General features: G+C 44.7%; 1 protein-coding gene and 1 long non-coding RNA gene across 2 annotated transcripts in view; one reads left to right on the forward strand and one right to left on the reverse strand.

Moving 5' to 3' along the window:
* Positions 1-9,816, forward strand: part of LOC128461999 (four and a half LIM domains protein 3) — a 13,163-nt gene extending 3,347 nt beyond the window's left edge. Inside the window, exons 2-6 of the mRNA XM_053447219.1 lie at positions 4,784-4,971; positions 6,858-7,032; positions 7,817-7,986; positions 8,738-8,924; positions 9,186-9,816. Of these exons, the coding sequence (XP_053303194.1) occupies positions 4,816-4,971; positions 6,858-7,032; positions 7,817-7,986; positions 8,738-8,924; positions 9,186-9,337 (840 nt within the window). The 5' untranslated portion in view covers positions 4,784-4,815 and the 3' untranslated portion in view covers positions 9,338-9,816. The remainder of the gene's footprint in view (positions 1-4,783; positions 4,972-6,857; positions 7,033-7,816; positions 7,987-8,737; positions 8,925-9,185) is intronic.
* Positions 3,294-7,285, reverse strand: LOC128462000 (uncharacterized). The gene is made up of 2 exons (XR_008342316.1): positions 4,756-7,285; positions 3,294-4,381 (listed from the first exon to the last, which is right to left on the reverse strand). It is a non-coding gene; the product is annotated as an uncharacterized LOC128462000 (long non-coding RNA).
* Positions 9,817-13,277: the final 3,461 nt, after the last annotated feature.

Consider the following 13,277-nt stretch of genomic DNA (forward strand, 5'->3'; position numbering starts at 1 on the left):
ATGGCGAGGGGAGCACAGTGGTCAGTGCTGTGGTCTCACTGGTTTGAATCCTGAGTTAGATGTGGAGTTTGCATGTTCCCCCAGTGTCTCTGAGGGTTTCCTGTTGGTGCCCCTCCTTCCTCCCACAGTCCAAAGACATGCAGATTGAGCTGAGGTTGATTGGAGACTTTAAAATTGGCTGTAGGTGTGAATGTGAGTTTTAATGGTTGATATACTGGTCCAAAGTCAGCTGGGATTGGCTCCAGATCCCCTCTGGGATCCTCAAAGAAGGATTTAAGATCATTGTCACGAAATGTGTGTTACAAAAAACAACTTTCTTACTCACTTTCCTGTTTTAACAGCTCAAACTTGTTCATTTGTGATTCATGCAGTAAAGAAGACGGCCCTGATTTTGAGTTGAAACATTTCCTTGACCGATGTGTAGGGAGTGTGGCTCGGATTCCGAGTGGGAATGTTATAACGTCACCCCACAGAGGCTTTTTTCTTAGAATGCACAATTTAAGATTCTGTGGCTGTGACAGATTTAACACTCACCTATATACTGGTCCCACTGGGTTTTATTACGTGTGACAGCGGTTTTCATCATGCAACGGTCTGGTTTGTAAACCTCGCGCACACACTAGTCCAAATTCCTCCTCGGGGGAAAATAAACACTAACACCCTGCAGAGCTGTGATGGCTCGCAGAGTTCCTGGCTCCGGTCGTAAGAAAGTGTCAGGTTGTTGCGCAGAGTGGAACAACAGCAGTGAGCCATGAAGGGACATGAGACAGGAGGCCTGGTGGCTGATCCTGGAGCCTGTTGCCATTTGGCTGCGACTACAAAGCTCTCAGAGCCGGGTGACTGCGGTAAATCCCTCAGCGGGACGGAGAGTATCAGGGAAGAATCCAACATGTCCACTCCGAGAGGTGAATTGTGGGTTTGAATAGTTTCGGCAGCCGTGCTACTCCAGAGAAAAGTACTTAGACAAGATGGATTGTTTGTTTAAATGTCGGGTGGTGAGGAGGAGAACTGGGGCAACGAGTATTGTTGGGCGTGTCCCAAGAGAACACCTGTAAAGTGAATGTCTCTTAAACCAGGCGCTGGCAACAGATGAGTCAGAGTCAGTAGACGGCTGAGATAAATGTCTGACAGGCATGATGAAGAGATTCTCACCAGACGTCAGTTGTGACCTTAGACTGTAAATTAACACAGACAGCTCCCAAAAGTGAAGCCAAAACATCTCAATTGCCCCCTGCTGGCTGGCTGCAGTATAACGGTGCCTCCTCCATGTTAGCAGACAGGCACATGGATCGCGCTAACAAAACAAAAACAGAGTATATGTTGGTTATTTGATGCAATAACAATTAAGTCTGACCCCAAGTATCCAGGATAATTAAGCTTAATTTTATTACCATAATAAAATATATAAACAGCAAGGTTTTTAATCACTTTACTAGGTTGTTAGGATGAACACATTTTATGTAGTTTGTTTAACCCGTATTAATTTCTTTTCCAATTCTGTTTTAGGTGGATTAAACTCATAAATTAGCTTCAGGCCTTTAATTAAATCTTAGGTTTCCCCTTGCTTTCAGTATTTATGCTAAGCTAAGCTAATTACCGCCTGACTACAGCTTTACTTGACAAAGCAGGAGTCAGGATAAGTTTGACAGTTTATTAGCCTAAGCCATAATTGCCGATTACGTAGCTTTAAAGATGATTTAAAGTCAGATGGCATAAAATATTGAGTTTTAATGAGATGCTGTTATGTTTGGAGGATTTCCCTGGAGGAGAAGTGTATGTACGGAGGAGAAACAGCTGGAGGCCGCGGAATGTGTCCGCAGATGTCGTGGCTCAGGAAGAGAAACATAAAGACACAAAACCAACACTGTGTCCGGAAGGAAAACCATTGTTCTGCCGCCGCGTTCACCGCAGACGTGGACGGATGAGAATAGAAACCGACCCTCTCCAGACGTTTCAGGGGGGGGGGGGAAGTCGAGCTGATTTCTCCATCCAGACAACAATCTGACAGAAAACAGACAGAGGATGTTGAGTTTTTCTCTCGGTTTGCTTTTTCCTCCATGTTTTGTCGAGCCGGCCCGAGTCTCTGTGGGAGGAAGCGTTGTGTTATCTGCGGGGACCTTTTGAGGGACGTCCTCAGCGTGGCTCTAACCTGCTGTTGAGAGAAAACGTCTCGGAGGACAGGGGACTTTCTTTTGCCGCTGGCGTCGGCTTTGGGACCCGACCTGGGAGCCGACTGTGTTTATCTTTCATGTTTATCTGAAATTACTGCATCATTGGTTATTAGAAACTAAATGTTTGATAGCAGTCGAGACGGGAGGAATGTAAACTGCACTTTCAGGACGACTCCTCCACGGACCAGATGCAAATACTTGGAGGTCGAGGAGCGTGAAGCGCGGCACCTGGAAAAAAAAAGAACCCCAGGCTCCGTGCAGCCGGGAAACCTTCAGCGTGAAGAGCGTTTCCTTCTTCACAGCTTCATTACCAGCCACTAATGGCGGTTGAACAAACGGCCTTTTATCGGTGCACTGAGCTCTTGTTCCTCGTCTCAACCGAACACATGACAGCTCATTCCCCGACCCCCCACTTCAAAGCTGACCGCACCTCCTCCTTTTCTGACATTACAGAAACATGTCAAACCACTCAGCCCAAAATAAGACGAGCACCATAAACAACAACTGTTTCCAAGAGAAATATTTAAGTTTATGCCGTTTTGCAACGTATTCCAGACGTTGTAGTTGTGAGCAGGAACACACATCCCCACTTTAAATACAGTGTCACGCTCAGGGCCGGCCACTGGTTCCACAGGAGGGTAGTTTAACCTCCCACACATCATTTCCTCACTCATTTCCTTTTGCTGTTGCCAGAACATGGGGTCAGATATTCTGTTAATGCCTCGCAGTGTTCAGTAATAACGCTGGGATGTTATTGTCTGTGTGCCCGGCCTGATTTCCACCTGTCCTTCCTCTGCTCCACAAGCCTCAGGTCAAGCACTTGGATTGTCTCTCAGGATCACGTGTCTCTGGTCATTTTTGCGTCTCTCTGGTTGCTGTGTGTCTCGATGGGTCTTCTCCTACATTTTAGAAAAGACCCTTTTCACCCCAGAGACCTTATTGATCCTGATGAGCTGAAAACAAACATTTAAACATCATCTCCAGGGTCAGGATATGATGAGAAAGACATGCCCGGAGCTCAACTCTGCAGATCATCCTCATTACCCCGGTGGGATTGTGTTTGTAGCTTGTGCCCAGACAGCTTTATGAAAGCAGGCAAGGCAAGAATTCATAATGAGGCAATTGAGATTTAAAGATTTTATTGAGAAAAGGACAAGTTGTGCTTTTAGAAGCTGCAATTACGAAGTGTGTGCGGGAAAGGCATTTTATTCCTCAGCAGTTTTTGAAAAGAAAAACAACTGTTGGTTTTGTTAAGATTTAATCAAGAGGCAAAATTCTGGACACGCACTTGAGATGATTGAGAAACCTCAAAATGTTTAGATTAGATTTATAACTGACAAGATCGCTGTAATTTGATTGGATTAAAATACATTTAGCAAAATCAACATGTCATTACCAGTTTAGGATTTTTGTTATTTTCTTTTGAACAGTAAATGATTGTTACACATTCACAAGTGAGGTGTGGACAAAAGAAGTGAACTAGATAAACGAGTGCCCTTTAAAACAGAAACCAAACACAGAGGAAAGAAAGCCGAGAGAGAGAGAGAGAGAGAGAGAGAGAGAGACACTTTGAAATTGAGAACTCTGTTTCACTCCAGCTCCCAACAATTAATATTGTTTAGTTGTTCCGTCTCAATGCCAAACGTGCCGCAGGGGGTTTCAAACAAGAATGAGTGGGAGGGAGAGGCCGCCATCACGAGCTTTCACTGGTTGGTGAGAAACGAGGTAATGAGAGAAGCGGTTATATCTTTAGGGTGAAAATTTACAATGAATCAACCCTTCAGTCTTCAATCAGTCATCTCCATTCTTTACATTTAAACTGCACAACAATATCTCCTGGCGTTCTGTTTCCTTCTCTTGCGTCCTAAATCATTTTAATGACTCTATTGGGAAGTTTCACCATCAAGCTCCTCCTCTTCTCTCCCAGCTTTGAACATCTCCCAGACTGACACCAGGTCATCCCCATCAGTAACTGGTCCCCCATCGCTGCTCCTCAGGCGTCCCCCAGGGCTCCGTGTTTGGGCGTCTCCTGTTCTTTCTCTTCATGTTCCAGTTTTCATCTTTCTGACAGTGGCCATGACGCTTGTTAGAGATTGTTCCGCTCATAGACTGAGTGTGAAGATCAGTGAAGCCTCCATGACGTCACCCACAGGTTTCTGGTTTCATCTCCTGGTCCGTGTGAAGCCTGGAGGCCTGAGGTTCTCCTTCACCTAAATGATAAAGTACTTCCTTGAGATGAGGAGGATCTTCACAACCATTACCACCAAGGATAAACACAATCCCAGATCGTTAATATATGTTTCACTTCTCATGTCTATTAGTACCTAATAAACCAAGTCTAGAGTGGAGCAGAGGGAAAGGATAACAGAATGAGATGAAGATAATAAGACCTTAACATATTGTACAACACTAACATGACATTTAACACATTTATTGTTTCTTTCCTGTTGGTCTCTATCCATGATCCAAAGCTCTCTTCATCCTGCTTTCTCTCCCTCTAGTCCCACTCCTCCTCCTCCTCCTCCTCCTCCTCCTCCTCCTCCTCCTCCCCCTCCTCCTTCCTGCCTCGGCTACTGATACTAACCTGCGTCTGGGATTTCTTTGTTTTTCAGTTGATCAGCCAGAAAAAACAGAGACAGGCATCATGAGTGACCGCTTCGACTGCAAAAACTGCAACGAGTCCCTGTACGGACGCAAATACATCCAGGTGGAGGACAGCCCTCACTGCGTGCCCTGCTACGACCGCCTGCACGCCCACACCTGCCAGGAGTGCAAGGAACTCATCGGCCACAACGCCAAGGTGAGAACGAACGGAACTGAAGTACATGTACTCAACTGCTGCACTGGAATTTGAGTATTTGTACTTTGCTTTAGAATGGCAAATGATGAAGACAGGGATAAAACGTGTTCTCTCTAGGCTCTTGTTCCATCCTTCCTCCGCTTTCAGAGAAATCACTTTAGTAGTTTTTGAGGAATCTTGCAAAAACATAACCTCCTCGCAGAAGCTGTAACCTTTAGGTACTTTTCTCAAGTACCACTTAAAACTAAGGACTTAACTTTGAGTTGAATATTTCTACAGTGTAATATCACTACTTAAGAGACAGAGATCATGAGAAGGCCCCACCTCTTCCTCTTATGATCATTCTCCGAACTGCTGTGGAACCAGCTGGTGTTCCCTGAGAAACCTCAGCTGCTCTGACAGAACATCAGATTGTCTGTAATCTCCTCTAACAGCCCCGAATGCCTTTTAGTTAGTGAAAATGAAGAACAGCGTCCCGGAGGAGACACCCACAGACGCCATGAGGCCATCGGCGTCCTGTGAGTTATGGACTCCCTGCGAGGGCCTGGCAGTAAATCAGGCCGCTGCTTGCTTTGGCCCGTTCCCTCAACATTCGTCCTCAGCCCCTCGCAGCATGTTGTTGTTTTTTTTTTTTACTGTGAAACCCTATCCTTCAAAAGATAAGTTTTTCCCCCCACCGGTCGATGGAGCAATTTGTCACGGAGCTGACCACATGAACTGGAACTCGAGCAGCTGTTGAAGAGAACAATTTAAGGAGATAAAGAAGAGAAAGTGGATTTTTCTCTCATGTTTGTGTGTTTCTCGCGTTAACTCTTTTTCTTGGAGGGCAGCAGGATGTCGTAGGAGCAGAAAAAAGAAAAGGAAAGCTCTTTGGGTTTCAGCCTCTCGCGTCGGCAAACATCCAAAGCACTGAAGTGTCCTTGTGTGGGAAACTGGATCCTGTAGCTGACCGTGACCTCTGACCTGTGAGCGGATGAGGGGAAGCACATTGAGTCTCCCTCAGAGGAAACTGCAGAGAAACACCACAACCACAAACTGCCTGACTGAAGAAACATCCAGCTTTATTTTTAAACCAACTTCAACCACCATAAACAAAACTTTTAATTTTGAATGTTGAAATGGTTTTATCTCATTTTACAAAATAGTCTAATCTATATTTACTTTCCACTGAGCACCAGAGCAGCTTTAAATGTAGAAGCCACAATCTTTAACACAGGTTTCGATTTATCCTTTTTAAACTAATGTATATACTTCCAACAGGGAGGTTATGCTTTCACCCCTGTTCATACATTTTGGTTGTTTGTTTGTTTGTTTGTCAGCAGGATAATGCAAAAAATTACCGAACTGATTTCTACAAAACTTAGTGGAAGGATGGAAAATGGGCCAAGAGAGAACTTAATTTAATTCACTGAACTTGATGAAACAGACATATTCAGGGTACTGTGGTGGAGCTGTACACTCCAGGATCCAGGAAGTATCATAACACCTTCTTTAACATTAGAACATTAGTTTTTTTGACACTTTCATCGATTTCATTTGTCCATAATTCACAGATCTTCTTGATTATCTGCAAATCCAGCTCATTTAGTGGACTGTTATCTTTGAGTGTGTCCAATTTGATGCAGATCCAAATGAAAAATACATGAACATGATGGTTTTGGTGCAGAATCGAAGGGACCGCCGGGCCTAGCCATCGCTCTTTACTGAAAGCCATCCTAGTTTGTTTTGAATGCCTCTTACGCTGATGTCTTCTTCAGGAAGCAAATGTTTTGACTAGGGTATTTCTAAATGCGATCATAGAGTTTCTCCACTTAGATCCTGAGAAGTTTGTCAATCTCTCTTTGCCCCCTGTGACCCCCTCCCTCTCCCTCTCCCCCCCCCTGCAGGAGCTCTCCTATGAGAACAGACATTACCACTCGCACTGCTTTCGCTGCTTCCGCTGCGACCGCTCCCTGGCAGACGAGCCCTTCACCAGCCAGGAAGACGCGCTCGTGTGCAGCGACTGCTTCTGCAACGAGTTCTCCTCCAAGTGCCTGGCCTGCGACAAGACGGTGATGCCAGGTAGTGACAGGAGTGAAAGACGACCTAGTTAACCAGCCGTCTCGCTGACAGATCCTTGAGCAGCCACCACAGAGGAGTGAGACAGTTCACACCCAGTCTCTGCAGGGTTAAAGATGTCAAACCGGGTGTGACGGCTCTGATGTGACACAATGATTGTTTCCTTGCTCTGGTGAACATTTCTACCCGGCAGAGGTTTCAGCTCCGGCTGCTGTGACGACACCAGAGCGGAGGTGGTGTCGGATGACTGAAAATTACTCACTTATTATAACTCACCAGTTCTTCTTCTCTGAGCTGAGCAGTCACTTCTTCTCTCCAGTTTCTGTTGGGCCTGGAATGCCTTTAAAAGCTGCCCCCCCACCACCACCAATAACCCTCACCCCACTTTTAACAGTGCAGCCAAGTTCAAGTTCAAAACACCGTCAGGCCTCCTCGTCTTCACTTCAGCTCCCAGAAGCAGTAAAACAAGGCCGATGATTAAAGGACCTGACATAACATCCACTCTCATAAGCATGACTGGTTCCCAACTTCTGTAAAAAAAAAACTCTGCAGTGAAGCATGTGTTCCTCAGCCTCTTAGGAAAGAGTTAAAACTGGAGAACAAACCAATCCTGTCAGGTTGATTTGGACGAGAGATAAAGAGGAAGTACAGGTTCATCCTCACTTTTGCTTTTCTCAGTGTTTGTGTGAGCGTCATCAGCTCAAAGGAAACAGAAGCTTTTAAAATGTCAGGAAAGATCATTTCCCACTTTCATCTGCTCCCTCGCTTTGTCTCCTTTCCCCCTCAGGCTCCAAGCTGCTGGAGTACGGCGGCTCCACGTGGCACGAGGACTGTTTCGTGTGTCACGGCTGCGAGAAGCCGATCGGTGCCGAGGCTTTCATCCCGGACAAAGACAACTACTACTGCGTGCCGTGCTACGAGGGTCGGCTGGCTCCTCGGTGCCACCACTGCAAAAAGGTGAAGCCGGCGGCGGCACGTGTGATACGGCTGGTGTCGTGAATATTGTTTGGTCCAAACACAACAATCAAAGTTACTCAGTTTACAACAACACTTCAGAGAATCAGAATCAGAATTCTTTTTTTTTTGCCATGTATATTTTCAAATACAGGAAACTGCCATGGTGTGGTTGGTGCACTGTACACAAAACAACAATTGTACATAAAACAACAATTGTACATAAAACAACAATATATACAAAAAGACAACAATATATATACAGTAAGACAGAAACCTCTCACCTCTGATAAACTTCTTGAAAAATAACTTAAACATTTAATCAATTATCACAACTGCTATCAATTAATATTATCAACTAATTCACTAAGCAGTTAAAGGTGAAATCATTTTTAGACAGTAGGAGGATGGTAGGAAGAAAAGTAAATAAATACATAAAAAAAGTGGGAAAGGTTTTTATAGCATCAGTGTGATTTAAAAAACTACCTGAAAACGCCAACAATCATCTTTAATACAAATTCATCTGACGTGGATTTTGTAAGTTTGATCCCTGACCCATCCACTCACATGGAGGAGGCAAGGTTTATGAGCTATATTGCAGCCAGCCACCAGGGGGCGATCCCGATTTGTTTGGCTTCACTTTCATGGAGCTGTCATGTCGTCCATCTTTAAATACAGTGTACAGGCATCCCTGATAAACAGCCAAGGAGAAACTTTATAACCTTTGTGTGTGTGTGTGTGTGTGTGTCTGCAGGCGCTCACTAAAGGAGGAGTGACCTACAAGGAGGAGGTTTGGCACAAGGAGTGTTTCTCCTGCACGGGCTGCAAAGCTCAGCTGGCTGGTCAGCCCTTCACCTCGCAGGGGGAGAGTCCGTACTGCGTCAAGTGCTTCAGCAGCCTCTACGCCAAGAAGTGTGCCGGCTGCAACACGGCCATCACGGGTCAGTAAGAAATGAGTCTGATGATTACATTAAAACAACCGGACTCTCACAAAACTCGTACAGTGTGGGTCAATTAGGATCAATTAAGGTTTGCCACGGATCTAGATCACATTTTCACCACCTTCCCAGGGAACAATTCATGGTTCTAGATGAAAAATCATTCATATTTAGAGAACTGATATCTCTGAATGTTTTAACATTCTTGTGGAGTGTTGGGCCTTGGTGCTCTAGTTGCTCATGTGGTGTCTGTCTCTCTCCCAGGGTTCGGGGATGGGAAGTACATCTCCTTCGAGGACAGGCAGTGGCACCAGCCGTGCTTCAAGTGTTCGCGCTGCTCCGTGTCGCTGGTGGGCTCCGGCTTCTTCCCCGACCGTGGCCAGATTCTGTGTGCGGACTGCAACAACGACGACTGACAGGCGGGCGGCTTACTGGTCCCACAGCAGCCAGTCATCGAACACTGCTCACACCAGCGGAGAAACGCCTAAACCTCAGCTTTTGCACATGAACACTGCAACTCACTCACAGCGTAACGGTGACGCGGAGCTCACGACTCAGAACTCAGACTTCAGCACGTTAAAAATGTTTTCTGTCCTGTGATACAGTAAATATGTTTTGCACATCAAATAATTAATAAAATACAAAAAACATATTATTGAATGGAACCGTTTAATTATGCATAAAGCTGATAACTCACCCTTTTATACTATTTAAACAGTAATTAGACAAAAGCTAAAGTTTCAAACATTGTTGTACTTTATCAAAAATATATTGCCATTCATGAAACTGACTCTTTTCCTTTTGCTATTTGTATGTAAACGTGTGTTCAGTTTTTTTTCAGCTTATATAAACTTTCACTGCAGTGGACATGCAATAAAACTATGCAGAAATTAAATGAATGTTTAAATATCATTCTTGTCTTTGTGAATTGAACATGAACCCAAGATCTCCTGATGTAAAGCAGGTGTCATTGAAAACTTCCGGGAAAACCTTTATTGTGAAAACTATTATTTGGTCTTCAACTTTTTTTCTTTAAGGAAAATCTCCCTTTGAAACAAACCTTTACCCGGTTTCCCAAAGGTTTTCAGTGTGTCGCCCCATGAAGACTCTCCTTCATAACATAAACTACATAAATATTTAAAGTTCAGAACCTCTGCACTGATCTTCTCTGATTGTGTTTATATGGAGGCTGTGCCAGGCTGCTGGGGGGGGGGGGGGGGGGCAGAGGAACAGATGAGAAAGATGATCTGGTTTAGGACACACTGATCTAAAAGGACAAAAGTTTATATATGTGGAGTAGCACATGTTTAAGTCTACAGAAAATGTTTTAATTTGACAGACATAAAGTTTTAATATTGTAGTAACTCCAGAGATGGATTTGGATGTCTCCACTTGCTCCACTTTCAAGAAATTCGGACAAACTATCCTGGATACGATCAATGCCATCTTGCATTTTGTCCGAGGTCCCGCTGAAATGCGTGCTCAACCAATCACAAGCCAGTTTCAGCTGTCAATCAAGACATTCTTAGTTGAAAATGTGACACTTAAACATAAATCACTGTGATAAGAAGAGAAAAATTCCCGGTGTGCTTTGCTTTTATTAGTTTGGTCCACGTCCCATCTGTTAACATGGAGGAGGCCGGGTTTACGAGCCACACTGCAGCCAGCAGCCAATTTAGAGAATATTATCTTAACGATTAGAAAACGAGATGAGAAACCACAGAATATAATTGATTTAAAGGGGCAGTCCCTCCTGACAGGTGCTAAGGGGTAAAAGTTACGAGGCGTCCTCCTCGCTCCGGGCCTGTGGTACTCCCTCGTAAACTGAGAAATTCATCTGCCCGGCCGTGATATACAGTCGCTGTAGCTTCCTGCGTTTGATCGTCATTTATGACTCAGTGTTAACGTTGACTCGCTGCAACAGGCCTGCTCTTTACATACTGTTACAATCTTATCACCAGATTAACTCCAGAGGGAAAATAAAGAGGGGGGGGGGGGGGGGACCGTGTGGCGCTGCTCTTCGTTTGAGCTTTTCCCATGACTCCTCCCGAAATGTGCCTGACCTTGTTTGTAAGAGAGCAGCCTTGTTTGGTCCCATGAGGAGGAGGAGGAGGAAGAAGAGGAGGAGGAGGAGGAGGAGGAGGAGGAGGAGGAGATAGGATGAGGGTTGAAGATCCCATGTCATCCCGCTCGGCCTCTGCAGGGACCCGAACTCAGCTGGAGGCCGCCTGTGGAGGCTGTTGAAATAATGAGACGACGTGACTCTGACAGACCACAGAAGAACGAAGGCAGCTAAGCCCCCCCCCCCCCCCGACACCAGATCCTGCAGCTTCTACACTTCACTGCATATTTCCTCAGGTCTGAAGTCCTTACATGACTGTGTGGAATCCACAGGGATTCACATGTGAGCGTCTGCCAGCTGGACGCAGTCTTTGTTTCTTTGGGATTCGCCCTGTTGTAACGTTTGAATGATGAGGACAATGTTAAGAGGGTCAGTTCACTTGAATTACCAAAACACACTTGTCACTTACCCCTTGTGGTTTGTAGCTCGCCAATACATTTGTTTTTCTAAAGTCATGAGTCCCTCTGTTTTACAGAGAAACATTATTACAGGGTCAGGCACAAGAGAAACATGAGAACAGGAAGATTTTCTTTTTCCATTTTGCATCGGGAAAAACACCTTGCTCCTCAGATTTGGTTTTAGTACCAGTTGCGTATATTATTTCTCTTTATTTAATAATTTTACATCGGATAAATCGTCTTTAAGGTTTATCCAGTGGAATAACTACTGGAAAAGAGCAATCTGGTTGGTTTGTTGATTGACAGATTGACAGATTGGTTGGTTGGTTGAAAGGTAGGATGGTTGGTTGCTAAATTGGTTGGTTGGTTGGTTGATAGGTTGGTAGATTGACTGGTTAGTTGGTTGGTAGATATCAATGCTTTAGTCATGTTCTGACTGGTCTTCATCAGAAAGTTGTCGCAACACCACAAGAAATGAAAAATAACATAGTTAATGGGAAAATCTATATTTTCCCTTAAGGTCATCGGGGCTGGAATGAGGCTGTTTGTAATATTTCCATTCCCGATGAAGGGTCATGAGTTAACGCTGACACTTGACACAACACAAGCTGGTTTTCAACACACACCACAAACAGCTCCCCAGGAGAAACACTGGGACCCACTGTTTTGGACACTCAACATCCCAGTTTGATCATTTAAAAGGATAAGGGTCAAACTCCACAGCACATGGCAGCAAACCAGATTCTCTGTCCCACAATTTACGCTGCCCTCGGTTTGTCATCATTCTATCCAATCCGGATTCAGATGTCAAAAAGAGGTCTGTCAAACCGCCAGAGATACTATCACAATCCCATTAAATTACAATTCCGCTGAGTCATTCATGGTTTAACTTCAGGAATCTTGCCCGGTCAACAGCTCGGTTACAGCTTCGCCTTGGTCAGTTCTTTCCAGCGGATTCCCTGAAGTGACGGCAAAATGAAACAACAATTTGCTGTTAAGTAGCATAACACAAATCACACATTCATGCCTCATTACTCACACGGCCTCGGGACACGTGTGTGGAATGCGTTCTCGTGTGAGGCTCCAGCCAGATCGCATAACGTTAGACTGCGATGCTGCGTGTCTCGAATGTGACTTGTGACTGAGTCATGGTCTCTCACATGTAAACGGCTCCAAGCTGTCCTCGACATAATCCATGTGTTGGCTGAAGCAGACATGGGAGGAGAAGAGGACGTAACACTGTCGGGGGAATGTCTCCAAACCTGTGTCTATGCACAACAACCCGTCATTATGAATCATCACCTCGGGTAGAGATGTCAAGGCTTCAGCAAAACATACATGTGAACCAAGGTGGAAAAATATTTACACACACACACTGGTTTTGTTGTTTTTGCGTAAACCAATGAACCAACAATATGAATGTGGGTGAAGACACAACGTCCCTGATGTGTGTTTGAGCAATAAAGTCATGAAATGTACAACAGCAGCTTCAGCCAACAGTTGATGAGACATTTTGGTCAAAAGCAAAAAATCCATCTCATCAAAGGAACATCAAAGTAATCAGGATTCTCAACTTTTCTGTATGGAAGAAAAATGGCTGCCACGCTAACTGACTGACTAACTAGCGTCTGTTTCATAAAGTTGTTAGAATTCATCCTTGGGGGATGATGAATGTGTGTTTCTTAATTAAAAAAAAAGGTAATCCATCCAATAAGAGCTCAGATTTTTTGGCCAAAACCAAAAATGTGAACCAGTGGCATAAAACGAAAGATCAGGAACCAGCACAGTCGTTAGCTTTCACCACCTGGGAACTATGTACCTCCCGATTCCCAAGTG

Source organism: Pleuronectes platessa, chromosome 18, assembly GCF_947347685.1.
Source record: "Pleuronectes platessa chromosome 18, fPlePla1.1, whole genome shotgun sequence".
Classification (NCBI taxonomy): Eukaryota; Metazoa; Chordata; class Actinopteri; order Pleuronectiformes; family Pleuronectidae; genus Pleuronectes; species Pleuronectes platessa.